The sequence below is a fragment of the Acipenser ruthenus genome, chromosome 5 (assembly GCF_902713425.1).
Source record: "Acipenser ruthenus chromosome 5, fAciRut3.2 maternal haplotype, whole genome shotgun sequence".
NCBI lineage: Eukaryota > Metazoa > Chordata > Actinopteri > Acipenseriformes > Acipenseridae > Acipenser > Acipenser ruthenus.
In genome coordinates this window covers 1,288,919-1,306,836 of record NC_081193.1, presented here as the reverse complement: position 1 = coordinate 1,306,836, position 17,918 = coordinate 1,288,919, and the positions used below count along the sequence as shown (strand labels likewise).

The following is a 17,918-nucleotide window of genomic DNA, read 5'->3' as shown; positions in this document are numbered from 1 at the left end:
TTTTCGCATGCAAAGTACTGCAGTACCCGTGCGATTTGAACAGACTGGACATTTTTTCTGCGACAGAACGGAGACCAATCCAATAACAAGTGCTTTATCGAAGTGTCGGGTCTTAAATTCAAAGATTACTATCCTATACCTCTATTCAGATTCCCCACAATGTGCAGTCAGCCTTTCAAACAGCTCATCCTGTTCTATATTACCAGTTTCTTTTGCAGACATTATTTTAAATTGTCACGTAATTTTAAAGCTGGAAAACATGTGCTGCTTCAGTATGGGCTATTCAAAAAATACATACAGACACATATTACTTTATCCCTAACTTAGCAGACGCCCTTATCCTGGACGACTTACAGTCGTAAACAAAAATACATTTCAAGAATCACAGTACAAGTATTAATACAATTAAGAGCAAGATAAAATACAATGACTTCGGTTCTAGCAAGTACAAGTATATGACAAAATACGATTCAACGGAGCAAATGGATCCATGCAGACTGACTACATATTATTATTATTTTCTGTTTTCTAAAACCACGTGCAGGAATGAAGGTCAAAGTTTGCACATGTGCAGTACGCTATCAGAATAAGTTTTCCGAAAAGTGCGTTTACATGATATACATTTGGTTCATTTTCGACCTAAGGAATATTCTGATACAATTTCAGAAAACTGTGTTTACATTACTTTTGATATCGGAATTAGTTTTCCGAAAAATATCAGAATTCTTATGCTCATGTAAACGCACTGTATGAATCAACGCACTGTATGAAAATAGACTTCCCTACACAGAAACAACAACAAACATTCCTCCTAGACGAAAGTGTAGCCTTGAGAACATACAGTGCCTTGCAAAAGTATTCAGACCCCTGACCAATTCTCTCATATTACTGAATTACAAATGGTACATTGAAATTTCGTTCCGTTTGATATTTTATTTTAATACACTGAAACTCAAAATCAATTATTGTAAGGTGACATTGGTTTTATGTTGGGAAATATTTTTAAGAAAAATAAAAAACTGAAATATCTTGCTTGCATAAGTATTCAACCCCCACACATTAATATTTGGTAGAGCCACCTTTCGCTGCAATAACAGCTTTAAGTCTTTTGGGATAAGTATGTACCAGCTTTGCACACAGTGTCGGAGTGATTTTGGCCCATTCTTCTTGGCAGATTTGCTCCAGGTTGTTCAGGTTGGTTGGACGATGCTTGTGGACCGCAATTTTCAAATAGTGCCACAGATTCTCAATGGGATTGAGATCAGGACTTTGACTGGGCCACCGTAGGACATTCACCTTTTTGTTCTTGAGCCACTCCAATGTTCCTTTGGCCTTGTGCTTGGGATCATTGTCCTGCTGAAAGGTGAATTTCCTCCCAAGCTTCAGTTTTTTAGCGGACTGAAGCAGGTTCTCTTGCAGTATTTCCCTGTATTTTGCTCCATCCATTCTTCCTTCAATTTTAACAAGATGCCCAGTCCCTGCTGATGAGAAGCATCCCCACAGCATGATGCTGCCACCACCATACTTCACTGTAGGGATGGTGTGTCTTGAGGCATGGGGAGTGTTAGGTTTGCGCCACACATAGCGCTTTGAGTTTTGGCCAAAAAGCTCTATCTTGGTCTCATCTGACCACAAAACCTTTTCCCACATCGCAGCTGGGTCACTCTCATGCTTTCTGGCAAACTCCAGAAGTGTTTTCAGATGGTACTTTTTGAGTAACAGCTTCTTTCTTGCCACCCTCCCATACAGGCCAGTGTTATGCAAAGCTCTTGATATGGTTGACTGGTGCACCATTACTCCACTCCCAGCCACTTAACTCTGTAGCTCCTTGAAAGTGATTGTTGGCCTCTCTGTGGCTTCTCTCACAAGTCTCCTTCTTGTTTGACCACTGAGTTTTGAGGGACGGCCTTTTCTTGGCAGTGCCTGGGTGGTGTGATGCAGCTTCCACTTCCTGATTATTGATCCAACTGTGCTCACTGGGATATCCAAACACTTGGATATTATTTTGTACCCTTTCCCTAATCTATGCATTTGTATTACTTTATCTCTAACTTCTGTAGAATGCTCTTTGGTCTTCATTTTCCTTCAGATTCACAGCCTGACCAATGATCCTTCAACAGTGGGGTTTTTATCCAGAAAATGTGACAGCAACTTTAATGGTTCACAGGTGGAGGCCAATGTTAAGGTAATTGTGTCCTCGGTAGGGCAATTTCTTTCATCGGTGTAAACTGGGAGCTTCCACAGCACAGGGGTTGAATACTTATGCAAGCAAGATATTTCAGTTTTTTATTTTTCTTAAAAATATTTCCCAACATAAAACCAATGTCACCTTACAATAATTGATTTTGAGTTTCAGTGTTTTAAAATAAAATATCAAACACAACGAAATTTCAATGTACCATTTGTAATTCAGTAATAGGAGAGAATTGGTCAGGGGTCTGAATACTTTTGCAAGGCACTGTATGTTCACAAAAAATGCTATTCAACTAGTTTTTAAACATTCGTTTTAATAAAAATTGAATCAGTTATTAAAAGAAGATAGACAAAGGTTTTGTCAGAAACCAGTCTGCTCTTTGCTTTGTGCCAGACACTTTCCATGGCCAGTATGTTGCCATGGTAACAATAATGTTATGAGCAAATATTTCAATGGTCTGTGCTTGGCACTAAAGGCAGAAGATGAATGAAAGTGCTGTAAGTAGTGTTTAATCTCCGCTGGTCATTTAAAAAGCAGGGGTTATTAATGTGCCGCACTGTGCCTGAGACTGCTTAAGTAAACCAATCTAAGTGGTTATGTGGTCTCTTAAACAGAGTATACGGAGTTCAATGGCAAATGGCTGAAGATCTGTTCTGAGCTGGTAGTTGCATTGAAGACTTTGATCTTTTGTGTTAAATGTGTTAAAGTTCCCTAGTTGATTTTCAAAGGTTGATGTTGACTGCACCACTCCTAGTCTTTCTTCTGTTTTAATATACGCACAACTAGTTTAATGACGTGATTTACATCGAAGCATGCATTTGTCTCTTACATTCCTGTGTGATTTACATAGAAGCATGCATTCGTCTCTTACATTCCTGTGTGATTTACATAGAAGCATGCATTCGTCTTTTACATTCCTGTGTGATTTACATAGAAGCATGCATTCGTCTTTTACATTCCTGTGTGATTTACATAGAAGCATGCATTCGTCTCTTACATTCCTGTGTGATTTACATAGAAGCATGCATTCGTCTCTTACATTCTTGTGTGATTTACATAGAAGCATGCATTCGTCTTTTACATTCCTGTGTGATTTACATCGAAGCATGCATTCCTCTCTTACATTCCTGTGTGATTTACATCGAAGCATGCATTCCTCTCTTACATTCCTGTGTGATTTACATCGAAGCATGCATTCGTCTTTTACATTCCTGTGTGATTTACATAGAAGCATGCATTCGTCTTTTACGTTCCTGTGTGATTTACATAGAAGCATGCATTTGTCTTTTACATTCCTATGTGTGATTTACATAGAAGCATGCATTTGTCTTTTAGGCATGGTCACGCTGTAGATAAGGTTTGTGTGTCCCTGTTTTTGCAACAATGGCTCTCTATTAAACACTACTTACCAAAAATTTAGGCCAGGCAAAGCACCAAGAAAGAGACAGGGGTGAGAGCTTGCATGTTAACCAAGGAGTCCTCCTAAATGAGTCTGCAGCCTCCCCTCCACCCCTTATATCATACATGAGTGCAGCCTCCCCTCCACCCCTTACATCATACATGAGTGCAGCCTCCCCTCCACCCCTTACATCATACATGAGTGCAGCCTCCCCTCCACCCCTTACATCATACATGAGTGCAGCCTCCCCTCCACCCCTTACATCATACATGAGTGCAGCCTCCCCTCCACCCCTTACATCATACATGAGTGCAGCCTCCCCTCCACCCCTTCCATCATACATGAGTGCAGCCTCCCCTCCACCCCTTACATCATACATGAGTGCAGCCTCCCCTCCACCCCTTCCATCATACATGAGTGCAGCCTCCCCTCCACCCCTTACATCATACATGAGTGCAGCCTCCCCTCCACCCCTTACATCATACATGAGTGCAGCCTCCCCTCCACCCCTTATATCATACATGAGTCTGCAATGATGTGCTTGTTGTCACTACCAGCAATATACAGCAGTACTTCCAGTGAATGTTGCAATAGTCTGTGTACCAGCGAGCCACAATTAAAGCGCCTGGTAAGATGGTGTCAGAGGGAGTTCCAGAGTTGTTCATTCTTCCTGTTTGTTTTCAGTCTCCTGCTGACAGAACACACAAGATCCATGCTGGGGATGAGGTGATACAAGTCAATCACCAGACTGTGGTAAGCACTGCACCTGCGCTGTCCCTTCATAACTTAGAGCAACTTAGTACAGGGATTAAATATAATGGTGATCTGCATCTCATCCTCATGACTTCTTAGAACTCAGACGGACCCCTCTGGCTTTAATAGAGCTCTTTGTGCAGCTGGTACACCAGAGTGTAACCATTAGTCTGCCCCTTGCAATACTAGCCTGTCCCCCTGCAATACTAGCCTGTCCCCCTGCAATACTAACCTATCCCTCTGCAATACTAGCCTGTCCCCCTGCAATACTAGCCTGTCCCCCTGCAATACTAACCTATCCCTCTGCAATACTAGCCTGTCCCCCTGCAATACTAGCCTGTCCCCCTGCAATACTAGCCTGTCCCCCTGCAATACTAGCCACATTTATTGGCTGTGGTATTACTTACATCCACCGGAGACAGTGTTGCAGGGTGACAGGGTTACACTCTGGTGTACCAGCTGTCCTTGGAGATTAAGCATGTTTGAGACTTCTGTTGAAACAGAAGAAGAAATACAATGTGAATCTAAACACTAAGAATACATTAGTTAATATAAGTGGCATGTCATACCCATGCCAAGGTGCTCTTGAAAGAATAACTGAGAAACCTCTGTAAAGTTTGATAATGCAGACTTCAGTCAACCAAAAAACTTGAAGTTGCATTGACAAAGGTGCTGCTTTACAAGATTAGGCTGATTGCTATCACAAGTTATGTCCTAAACCTAGATGTTAGGTTTAGGACATAAGAGGCATAATCTGTTGTTTTTTCCCCAATAACTGGCTTTGCAAACTGCAATTAATGGTACTAATAGTACACTATAGTAACCCTACTGAAATATGAGCAATGCAAATGTGTATGCTGTATTTCAGACAGTCTTGCAAGCTAAAAGGGTGTGCATAAACCCTTTAGCATGTTAATCAGCAGGTTTTCAAATGATATGAAAAAAAATCTTATTAAGATTATTAAAACAGGGCTGGGCAAAGGTGGGCATGCAGCTACCCACACCAACAATAAAGCACAGAACCCTGGTCCACAAAGGTGTGCATGCAACTACCCACACCAGCAATAAAGCACAGAACCCTGATCCACAAAGGTTTGCATGCAACTACCCACACCAGCAATAAAGCACAGAACCCTGATCCACAAAGGTGTGCATGCAACTACCCACACCAGCAATAAAGCACAGAACCCTGATCCACAAAGGTGTGCATGCAACTACCCACACCAGCAATAAAGCACAGAACCCTGATCCACAAGCAGATAAGAACTTGAAGCATATGTGGGAGCTGCTGCAATTCAAGGTCAGTACATTAGGTCTAAAAACAAAAATGCTATCCCTCTTCCTTAGTTCTAATATCCCGTACCTTTTTGTTTACAAATGACCCCTGTTGAAGGCAATACTATAACATGAAGGGGGCGGAAAAGCCCTTTGGCTTGTCAGGCACAGCAGTGAAAAGCTGCGGCTTCCTCTGAGTGATTTCTATACCATCATGCAATGCTTTCAGGGCTCTCTGTGTTTAACTCTTGGATCTTCCTGCTATTGAAACAGGTTGGCTGGCAGTTAAAGAACCTCGTTGGCAAGCTCCGTGAAGATCCTTCTGGTGTTGTGCTTCTCCTGAAGAAAAGACCCACGGGCAGCTCCAACTTTACCCCTGCGCCGCTGAAAAACATGCGCTGGAAGCCTCCTCTCGCACAGGTAACTGCTGTTTATGACTGGGGACCAATTGCATTTACACAAGGACTGGATTAGGGATAGTGACTTGCCAGCTGGGGCATGTTTAAAAACCACGCCGATACTGCTGGGAGGGAAATGTGTACAATAACAAGTAATCTTTTCACATGAGTTGTAATTTTAGATACTCATTTACAGCTTTTTTTTTTGTATTGCCTTAAAGCTATAGTTATAATTTGTACTGTACTTTTTCTTTCTGCCTGTATTATTTTCGTACCTTCTTTGAAAAGTACAGTACAGAGAGTTGATCACCCAGCAGTCTGCTAGCCAGTTTGGCATTAGCCAGACCAGTACAGACAGCTGATTACCCAGCAGTCTGCTAGCCAGTTTGTTAATTTGGGGTTTGCAGCTCTAGAAGGGTTCATAGCTGACAATGTTTTAAATATTATATTCAATAATGATTGAAAAGATTTGAGCTTTTCTTGAGACATGACTTACAAAGCTACTGTTAGTTATGTTGTATATGTTTATTTAAACAGCATTGCTAGTACATAGCATATCCTTGTGGTCTCCTAACTCTACACTGTCATGTTTGTACCAATATTAGATGTTGAAACTAAACTTTCATTGAAGTCTCATAAAAATAACTTAATCACCCCATTATTATTATTATAAAAAAATCTGCTGCTGCTGTTCTTTCTTTTTGCATTGAAATTGAGCATCGACAATGTGGAAATAAAAAGGCTTTTAAACCAGAATGAATCCTGACCAGAAGACAATACATTCAATGTGCTTTTAAATTAAACTTTAATGTAAAGTCTATCTTATTAGTGAAAAGCAGTCGATTACAGGCCGTTTTTCCAGCTATTGACCCTTTGCCTGTAACATTACAATAGCCCTCTTGAAAGATATTGAGGTCTTTGGCACTGATGTTAAGATTTTCTAAACTGCCTTTTCTTTGTTTCAGACCAGTCCTTCTCAAAGCTCAGCTCAGTCCCCGAGCAGCACAATGGACACCTCCATGAAGAAAGAGAAGCCAGCTATTCTGGATCTCTACATCCCTCCACCGCCTGCTGTTCCATACACCCCACGGTATGCAGATTCCCACAGAGCAGCTCACAAAGGCTCATTTATATCACACTTAGCTGCAGTCGGCACACAATGTAAGACCTAGTGAAATGAACAGTGGGACAATGTGGGTGGGTGAGTTTTGAATTAGTCATGGGGATGCATAAACTATCGATGGTACTGTGTTTATATGGAGCAAACTGGCCAAACAAACTTTAGCTGTAAACTTCTCCAGCTACAGTACCCGAAAGAAGAATGATACATTGTTCATTCTCATTGAGTGACAATAAAATGTATATCAAAACCTAGAAGAAACCAAAGTCAAGTGTATGTGTGTGTGTATATATATATATATATATATATATATATATATATATATATATATATATATATATATACACACACACAGTGGCTCGCAAAAGTATTCACCTCCCTTGAACTTTTCCACATTTTATTGTGTTACAACATGGAATCAAAATGGATTTAATTAGGAGTTTTTGCCACTGATCAACACAAAAAAGTCCATGTCAAAGTGAAAAATAAAATCTACAAATTGTTCTAAATTAATTACAAATACAAAACAGAAAATAATTGATTGCATAAGTATTCACCCCCTTGAGTCAATATTTGGTAAAGGCATCTTTGGCAGCAATTACAGCCATGAGTCTATTTGGATAAGTCTCTACCAGCTTTGCACATCTGGACACTGCAATTTTTGCCCATTCTTCTTCTTCTTCTTATTATTTATTTCTTAGCAGACGCCCTTATCCAGGGCGACTTACAATTGTAAGCAAATACATTTCAAGTGTTACAATACAAGTAATACAATAAGAGCAAGAAATACAATAACTTTTGTTCAAGCAAAGTACAAGTGTGACAAACCACAATTCAATAATACAGCAGATAATAGTGATAGTTACATCAGGATATGATTAAATACAAAGTACTACAGGTTAAACACTTGGCAGATTACAGTATTCTGAAGTACAGGATTAAATGCAGTAAAATAGGGGGCAGATAAGAGCAAAATAAAGCACATTTACATGAAGGGTGATAGTGTCCCAGGATACAAACAGAGGAGTTCTACAGGTGCTGTTTGAAGAGGTGAGTCTTAAGGAGGCGCCGGAATGTGGTCAGGGACTGGGCAGTCCTGACATCTGTAGGAAGGTCATTCCACCACTGCGGAGCAAGGGTGGAGAAGGAGCGGGCTCTGGAGGCAGGGGAGCGTAGCGGAGGTAGAGCCAGTCTTCTAGTGCAGGCGGAGCGGAGAGGTCGAGTGGGGGTGTAGGGAGAGATGAGGGTCTGGAGGTAGCTGGGTGCAGTCTGGTCAAGGCATCTGTAGGCTAGTACAAGAGTCTTGAACTGGATGCGAGCGGTGATCGGGAGCCAGTGGAGCGAGCGGAGTAGTGGAGTAGCGTGGGCGAAGCGAGGCAGAGAGAACACCAGGCGGGCAGCAGAGTTCTGGATGAGCTGGAGCGGACGGGTGGCGGACGCAGGGAGGCCAGCCAGGAGGGAGTTGCAGTAGTCTAGGCGGGAGAGTACCAGGGCCTGGACCAGGAGCTGGGTAGCATAGTTGGTGAGGAAGGGTCGGATTCTTCGGATGTTGCTCAGGAAGAATCGGCAAGTGCGTGCCAGAGTGGAGATGTGCTGGGAATAAGAGAGGCAGGGGTCCAGGGTGACTCCAAGGTTCTTAGCTGAGGAAGAGGGAGAGAGTGTGGTAGATTCCAGAGGAACAGAGATAGAGAGATCAGAGGAGGGGGAGGAGGAGGGAAAGAAAAGGAGGTCAGATTTAGAGAGGTTGAGTTTGAGGTGATGCGAGTGCATCCAGGAGGAAATAGCAGACAGACAGGTAGAGATACGGGAGGAGATGGTGGAGTCAGAGGTGGGGAAGGAGAGGAAAATCTGAGCATCATCAGCATAGAAATGGTATGAGAAACCATAGGATGCGATGAGTGGGCCCAGGGAGTGGGTGTAGAGAGAGAACAGGAGAGGACCCAAGACTGACCCTTGGGGGACTCCAGTTAAGAGAGGGTGAGGTGTGGAGGTTGCTCCACGCCAGGTTACCTGGTAAGTGCGGTTGGAGAGGTAGGAGGAGAACCAGGCCAGAGCAGTGCCAGAGATCCCCAGGTCAGCAAGAGATGATAGTAGAATAGAGTGATCAACAGTGTCAAAGGCAGCAGAGAGGTCGAGGAGAATTAGGACAGAGGAGAGAGAGGCAGCTCGGGCACACTTAAGTGAGTTGGTGACAGACAGGAGGGCGGTTTCAGTAGAGTGAGCAGAGCGGAAGCCAGATTGGAGAGGGTCAAGCAGAGAGTGGTTGGACAGGAAAGCAGAGAGCTGGCGGTGTACAGTCCGCTCGAGGGTTTTGGAGAGGAAGGGTAGGAGGGAGACAGGACGGTAGCTCTGGAGGGAGGTGGGGTCGAGGGTAGGTTTTTTGAGGAGGGGAGTGATAGAGGCTTTTTTGAAGGCAGAGGGAAAGATACCAGAAAGTAGAGAGGTGTTGAGGAGGGAGGAGATGAAGGGGAGTAGAGCAGGAGCAGCAGCTTGAAAGAGGTGAGTGGGGAGGGGGTCCAAGGCACACGTGGTGGGTTTGTGACCCTGGAGCAGGGAGGAGAGGTCAGAGTCTGAGAGGGGCAAGAAGGTGGAGAAGGAGGGCGAGTTAGTAGGGGATGTAGGGGTTGGAGCAGGAGGGGGTGCGGGGGAGGGAGAGGTGTTAAAGAGTTTGCGGATATCTGAGATTTTAGAAGAGAAGAAGGAGGCAAAGTCATCAGGGGAGATAGAGGAGGGAGGAGGGGGGGGAGGGTTTAGGAGGGAGGAGAAGGTAGAGAATAGTTTACGTGGGTTGTTAGTGGAGGCTTGGATTACAGATTGGAAATAAGCATATTTAGCTGAGGAGAGAGTAGAGGAGAAGGAGGAGAGGAGAGTGCGGTAAAGGTCTAGGGCAGCAGGGAGTTTGGTTCTCTTCCATTTCTTTTCAGCAGATCGCAGTGTGATTCTTGCCAAGCGGAGAGCAGAGGAGAGCCAGGGATGGGGAGGGGAGGGGCGAGCAGGTCGGGAGGTGAGGGGACAGAGGGAGTCGAGGGAGGAGGTGAGTGAGGAGAAGAGGGTGGAGGTAGCAGAGTCTACGGAGAGTTGTGAAAAGGAGTCGATAGGAGGGAGGTGAGAGAGAGCAGTGGAGGCAAGGACAGAGGGGGAGAGAGAGCGGAGGTTACGGCGAGAGGTGATAGTGGGGGTAGGAGGAGCAGGGAGAGGGGGGAGAGACAGAGAAAAAGAGATGAAATAGTGATCAGAGAGGTCCAGGGGGGTGACAGAGAGGGTGGAGGGGCAGCAGGCCCTGGAGAAGGTGAGGTCCAGTTGACAGACAGCTTTGTGGGTAGGAGGGGATGGGGACCTTTGGTTAACAGCATTTTTCAACTCTTTCCACATATTCTCAATTGGATTGAGGTCTGGGCTTTGACTGGGCCACTCCAGCACATTGACCTTTTTGTTTTTAAGCCACTCCAGTGTGGCTTTGGCTGTATGTTTGGGGTCATTGTCCTGCTGGAAGATGAATCTTCTCCCAAGTCCCAGGTCTCTTGCAGACTTCAGCAGGTTTTCCTTCAGGATTTCTCTGTACTTTGCTGCATCCATTTTGCCCTCTATCTTCACGAGCTTTCCAGGCCCTGACGCAGAGAAGCATCCCCATAGCATGATGCTGCCACCACCATGCTTCATGGTAGGGATGGTGTTCTCAGGATGATGTGCGGTGTTAGGCTTGTTCCAAACATAGCTCTTAGCGTTGAGGCCAAAAAGCTCTATTTTGGTCTCATCAGACCATAGAATCTTCTTCCACTTGGTCTCAGAGTCTCCCACATGCCTTCTGGCAAACTCTAGCCGAGATTTGATGTGAGTTTTTTTCAACAATTACTTTCTTTTTGCCACTCTCCCATAAAGGCCAGTTTTGTGAAGCACCAGGGCTATTGTTGCCGTATGTACAGTGTCTCACAGCTCAACCGTGGAAGACTGTAACTCCTTTAGAGTTGCCATAGGCCTCTTTGTGGCCTCCCTGACTAGTGCCCTTCTCACCCGAGCACTCAATTTTTGAGGACGGCCTGTTCTAGACAGATTCACAGTTGTGCCATATTCTCTCCATTTCTTAATAATGGACTTTACTGTGCTCCGGGGGATAATCAATGCCTTGGAAAGGTTCTTATATCCTACCCCTGATTGGTGCTTTTGAAGAACCTTATTCCAGATTTGCTTTGAATGTTCCTTTGTCTTCATGATGTAGTTTTTGTTAGGAAATGTACTAACCAACTGTGGGACCTCCCAGAGACAGGTGTATTTAACCTGAAATCATGTAAAACACCTTAATTGCACACATGTGGACTCCATTCAACTAATTATGTGACTAACTAAATATTCTAAAGACAATTGGTTGCACCAGAGCTTATTTAGGTGTGTCATAGCAAAGGGGGTGAATACTTATGCAATCAATTATTTGTATTTGTATTTGTAATTAATTTAGAACAATTTGTAGATTTTATTTTTCACTTTGACATTATGGACTTTTTTTGTGTTGATCAGTGGCAAAAACACCTAATTAAATCCATTTTGATTCCATGTTGTAACACAATAAAATGTGGAAAAGTCCAAGGGGGGTGAATACTTTTGCAAAGCACTGATATATATATATATATATATATATATATATATATATATATACACAGTGCCTTGCAAAAGTATTCAGACCCCTGACCAATTCTCTCATATTACTGAATTACAAATGGTACTTTGAAATTTCGTTCTGTTTGATATTTTATTTTAAAACACTGAAACTCGAAATCAATTATTGTAAGGTGACATTGGCTTTATGTTGGGAAATATTTAAGAAAAATAAAAAACTGAAATATCTTGCTTGCATAAGTATTCAACCCCTGTGCTGTGGAAGCTCCCAGTTTACACCGATGAAAGAAATTGCCCTAACGAAGACACAATTACCTTACCATTGGTCTCCACCTGTGAACCATTAAAGTTGCTGTCACATTTTCTGGATAAAAACCCCACTGTTGAAGGATCATTGGTCAGACTGTGAATCTGAAGGAAAATGAAGACCAAAGAGCATTCTACAGAAGTTAGAGATAAAGTAATACAAATGCATAGATTAGGGAAAGGGTAAAAAATAATATCCAAGTGTTTGGATATCTCAGTGAGCACAGTTGGATCAATAATCAGGAAGTGGAAGCTGCATCACACCACCCAGGCACTGCCAAGAAAAGGCCGTCCCTCAAAACTCAGCGCTCAAACAAGAAGGAGACTTGTGAGAGAAGCCACAGAGAGGCCAACAATCACTTTGAAGGAGCTACAGAGTTCAGTGGCTGGGAGTGGAGTAATGGTGCACCAGTCAACCATATCAAGAGCTCTGCATAACACTGGCCTGTATGGGAGGGTGGCAAGAAAGAAGCCGTTACTCAAAAAGTACCATCTGAAAGCACGTCTGGAGTTTGCCAGAAAGCATGAGAGTGACCCAGCTGTGATGTGGGAAAAGGTTTTGTGGTCAGATGAGACCAAGATAGAGCTTTTTGGCCAGAACTCAAAGCACTATGTGTGGCGCAAACCTAACACTGCCCATGCCTCAAGACACACCATCCCTACAGTGAAGTATGGTGGTGGCAGCATCATGCTGTGGGGATGCTTCTCATCAGCAGGGACTGGGCATCTTGTTAAAATTGAAGGAAGAATGGATGGAGCAAAATACAGGGAAATACTGCAAGAGAACCTGCTCCAGTCCGCTAAATAACTGAAGCTTTGGAGGAAATTCACCTTTCAGCAGGACAATGATCCCAAGCACAAGGCCAGAGCAACATTGGAGTGGCTCAAGAACAAAAAGGTGAATGTCCTACAGTGGCCCAGTCAAAGTCCTGATCTCAATCCCATTGAGAATCTGTGGCACTATTTGAAAATTGCGGTCCACAAGTGTCGTCCAACCAACCTGAACAACCTGGAGCAAATCTGCCAAGAAGAATGGGCCAAAATCACTCCGACACTGTGTGCAAAGCTGGTACATACTTATCCCAAAAGACTTAAAGCTATTATTGCAGCGAAAGGTGGCTCTAACAAATATTAATTTGTGGGGGTTGAATACTTAGATATTTCAAGATATTTCAGTTTTTTATTTTTCTTAAAAATATTTCCCAACATAAAACCAATGTCACCTTACAGTAATTGATTTTGAGTTTCAGTGTTTTAAAATAAAATCAAACAGAACGAAATTTCAATGTACCATTTGTAATTCAGTAATATGAGAGAATTGGTCAGGGGTCTGAATACTTTTGCAAGGCACTGTGTGTGTGTGTATATATATATATATATATATATATATATATATATATATATATATATATATATAATATATCCTATTCATCAACCCACAACCCACTGAGAAATGGTAACCCCATAGAAACAGAACCTGTATTATAAAAGCATTAGGGATTTTTTGCTTTCAAATGCTGTGGTAATCAGGTGTTTGTTTGTTTTGAAGAGATGGGAAAGGTAGTCTTCACTTCTCTGGAGTGTATAAGAGTCCTTTAAAGCCAAAAGGCTTGGAGTCTCCCAATTCCTTTCTGGATCAAGAAAGCAGACGCCGGTTCACCATCGCTGATTACGACCACCTGGGCGTCTCCCCTATCGAAGCAAGCTTGCTGCCCACAAAGATGAGGGGAAGAAGCCAGTGCCACGGTTAGTCCTGTATAAAGTACAGTCCTGTATATACTGCAGTACTTTGAGAGGGCAGTCATAGAGGAGGCTGGCACAAATGCGGTCTCCATTGGTTCCTAATCTGTACATAAACAGATCAGTACTTTCAATTGGCTTTAATGCATAACACAATAAATCTGGAAAGAGCATTCAATGGCTGGCAAACACCCCTGACCTTTACAATTGTGTCGCTATTAACTGTTGCAGCCTCCTGGGTACAACATATTGTTGCAGATTTATTTTTAAACGTAATTGCAACAAAAATAAATGTGAAACCATGTAATAGAAGGCAGTTGAAATGAAAGACCAGGTGTTTCCTAACATATTAAAGTAATGTTGATATCTGAGGAAAGTTTTATTTCTGTAGGAAAGCCTCGTCCTCTCTCAATGCCTGTTGATGGGAGCCGGTTGGGGGCGGTGGATTCTTGTTCAAAGCCATGGACACAACGAAGAAAAGGTATGTTACACGGTGTCAACAGCGTGCATGGGGCTTTTCCAAGCTGTAGTGAGTCTGCAGCATGCATGGGGCTTTTCCAAGCTGTAGTGAATCTGCAGTGTGCATGGGGCTTTTCCAAGCTGTAGTGAGTCTGCAGCGTGCATGGGGCTTTTCCAAGCTGTAGTGAGTCTGCAGCGTGCATGGGGCTTTTCCAAGCTGTAGTGAGTCTGCAGCATGCATGGGGCTTTTCCAAGCTGTAGTGAATCTGCAGTGTGCATGGGGCTTTTCCAAGCTGTAGTGAGTCTGCAGCGTGCATGGGGCTTTTCCAAGCTGTAGTGAGTCTGCAGCGTGCATGGGGCTTTTCCAAGCTGTAGTGAATCTGCAGCGTGCATGGGGCTTTTCCAAGCTGTAGTGAATCTGCAGTGTGCATGGGGCTTTTCCAAGCTGTAGTGAGTCTGCAGCATGCATGGGGCTTTTCCAAGCTGTAGTGAGTCTGCAGCGTGCATGGGGCTTTTCCAAGCTGTAGTGAGTCTGCAGCGTGCATGGGGCTTTTCCAAGCTGTAGTGAGTCTGCAGCGTGCATGGGGCTTTTTCCAATTATATATCGGTACAGATTTAAAAAGGCTTTTAAACAGCTATTAGTGGATACATATAAATGTCTGACTTCAGGCTGTGCTATTAGAATTGGCAGTGGCTATGCACTTAAGTCTAAACAGTCCATCAGCGGGATAATGGCTCTGTCTGTGATAACAGTCCTGGAACTATGTAGCTTACAGGGCACCTGCACTTGTACTGTCATGCCTGTAAGTACCATCCATAACTATTACACACGCAATAGTGCTTCATTTAGAAATACTGAAAGAAACCTAAATTCAATGACAAAAGCTTTGACTAAGTCAGTGTCTTCTAGAAAAAGGCTTCTGATCGAAACTTTGTCATTAAATATTAGGTTTTGGTTAGTATTTCTAAATGTCTGTGATTTACCCGGTAATGGACCTGGAGTTGACCTAGAGACTGTGTCATGAGGAAGGAGGTTGGAAGCAGAGCAGCTGAGAGCTTGATAGCTCCAGAGTGTGGATGGGACACACCTTATTGTTCTAGATATTGCAGCACAAAGTAGCTCCTAGTAAGAAAACAGCTGTTTGATCGGAATGATCCAGTAGCATGAGAGAGGTTTCTAGGGCTGGCTTATAAAACAGTAAAAGTCTGAGTTTCACTCGGTTACTGTCAATTAAAAACATCTTTACTGATGTCCTCCCAGTTCTGTCAGCAGTCGTTTAGAAGATGGACTAGCCGTGCATACATGTCTAGTTTTATTTTTATGGCCATAGCTATACCATATCTAGTTGGATCTCAAGCTTATAAGTGGGTCAGATCAGTAACAACAATCAATTGGAATGTTCACAAAACAACCTGAAACTTGGTACAAACTTGTATACAACCAATGAGGTACAGAACCCTATTGAAAACCATTGGATCATAAGTGAGGTCATTTCACAGGAACGCACTCATTGGCATGCCATTGTTTAATCCCTCATTGGATTTTTTGCTTGGGTATATAATGTTTATTAACCAGGTTTACCAAGCAGTGTTTGCTGGTTTCTGAGTATGGACAGGGCAAGAAATGGAGGGCAAACAGAAATCCCCTGTCTTCTTTAGGAATCTGTGGTTCGTTGCCTTAAGATGAAGTCAAGCCATTGGTTGTATTTCAGGAGAGGACGTCTTGTACAGAAACATGAGCAACGAGCGGATCCCAACGATTATTGAAGAAAGCCCCTCCATGCAGCAGCTCCACAGATCTGTGACTGAAAGGAATTTCATGCGAGGCGTGGATCACATCAGAGGCAGCAGATACTTTGTGAATGCAGACCTGCACAGCAGCGCCACCATCCCCTACCAGGAAGAGACAGCCCGAAAGACTCCCGTCACCCCTCCCACAAAAACCACGGCCGCAGAGCCCTCGCTACTGGTCAGTTGGATCACAAGGCTTAAGCTATTGACGCAGTGATTGTGTGGCTTGTGGGACCTCCCTTTCAGTCTCCAAGCTCCTTTGTTCTCCTGTCCCAGTTGTCTTTCTGCACCTTCAGTATTAAGCTATTGTGCTGCTGGGGGGGAGGGAGGGGGATGTGGTCTTCCCAGCAAGGCTGTTGTTGCTTCAACAAGTGTCTTGCTTTTGACTGGCTGCCAGTGCATTGCACATGTTTTCACAGGTGAACTAATTCTGATCCAGGACTCAACAGTTTTGGTTACTGAAGTTAGCTTTCTGGTGTATACTTATTAACCTAATAAAAACTGTCAGAAGCCTTATTGTACAGCTGTGTTGATTTTCACTTGCCAAAGTGTTGAAAGGGTTCGTTACATTTCAGTCGGTAGTTTGATAGGATAGCAGTACAGATTTTTTTTTTTATCCGTAAAATGTCACTTTAGCAGTTCTAATTTTGTATTTAACATGTTAAAAAAAAAAATGTTTTCAAACTACTTTTCTATATTTAAATATAGTTCTATGTTTTTTGTTCTGTATTTGTGTGAGGTTTTTTTGTGGGTTTTTTGTGTTTTTTTTTTGTTTTTTTTTAAATGCTCAAACAGCCAATTGTTGCCTCTAGCACTATGCATTAAGGAAAACATTACTGTTACATTAATCATTTCATTAGCAACTGTCTTTCACCTTTGATCCACTAAATTTGGGATTACAGATATTACCACTTTTTATAATATGGGTTTCCATCTAAACACTGTTTGAGAGATGACTTCTGGACCACAAGCACTGCCTCCACTATAAATACAGCCCCTGTCGCTGCACAGTGTTCAGAGCAAGTGTACTGCCAATGGTCTTAACCACACTAAAGAGACTGGGGGTGCCGCAGTTGGGTTTGTTCGATTGGACGTTTATTTATGTGCCTTGTTAACCTCCGGGTGATCATCATCACAACATTACCAAGGGAAAGAAATAATTGTCTTCGAAGATATATTCAAATTTGAAATGGTATTGCAATCTTGCTGTTAGAAACTGTATTCTGTTGATACGTGAGATGTACCTGAGCTCCTTTTGTAACAAAGCTGAAAATAGTGTTTATTAAAGGCCCACTTGATTACAATGAAGTTTCCTTGTTTTTTATTATAGTTTTTTTATTGCTCATCTTAAAAATGTTTTCTCAAATTCCATGGTATACTGTCTATACAGCTTCACGTGTTCTTTCTGTTTTAAGAGCAGTGGGGTTGTGCTTGGGTTACTGTAGTGTAAATGTGTTAATTAAATCAATCCGTTAATGCTTTACTTAAATTTCTGTCTCAATGACTAAGTAAGGGGAACTTGTTAATCAAAATGCATGTTAATGAGATCAAGAAAAATGAATGGAAGCATAATTCACTGTTATGGAAACTGCAGCGAGACGGCTCTCTCACCAGCGAGCAGCAGCCAAATGGAAATGAAATAAAAAATAATGGGAATATCTATTTTGTAAACTTCATTTAAATAGACAGAAGGAGATTTGATACCTTTTCGTCTTCAGAGGCCATGCCGAGGAAATATTTTTATTAGCGCTTTCCTCTAATAAGCAACTAGAGTCCTGACATTAGCTGAATTTTCTTTGACCTTCTGAAATGAATTCCGGTCCAAGTGTTCCACCAGATGGTGAAATCGGATATCCGTGCTGTGGCTACATT

The 17,918-nt window shown here is 42.8% G+C and overlaps 1 protein-coding gene across 1 annotated transcript in view; it reads left to right on the top strand.

Moving 5' to 3' along the window:
* The window catches only part of cnksr3 (cnksr family member 3), a 57,721-nt gene extending 40,377 nt beyond the window's left edge, over positions 1 to 17,344 (top strand). The window contains exons 8-13 of the mRNA XM_059023501.1: positions 4,278 to 4,346; positions 5,895 to 6,041; positions 6,985 to 7,109; positions 13,606 to 13,802; positions 14,188 to 14,277; positions 15,968 to 17,344. Of these exons, the coding sequence (XP_058879484.1) occupies positions 4,278 to 4,346; positions 5,895 to 6,041; positions 6,985 to 7,109; positions 13,606 to 13,802; positions 14,188 to 14,277; positions 15,968 to 16,263 (924 nt within the window). The 3' untranslated portion in view covers positions 16,264 to 17,344. The remainder of the gene's footprint in view (positions 1 to 4,277; positions 4,347 to 5,894; positions 6,042 to 6,984; positions 7,110 to 13,605; positions 13,803 to 14,187; positions 14,278 to 15,967) is intronic.
* The last annotated feature ends 574 nt before the right edge of the window (positions 17,345 to 17,918 follow it).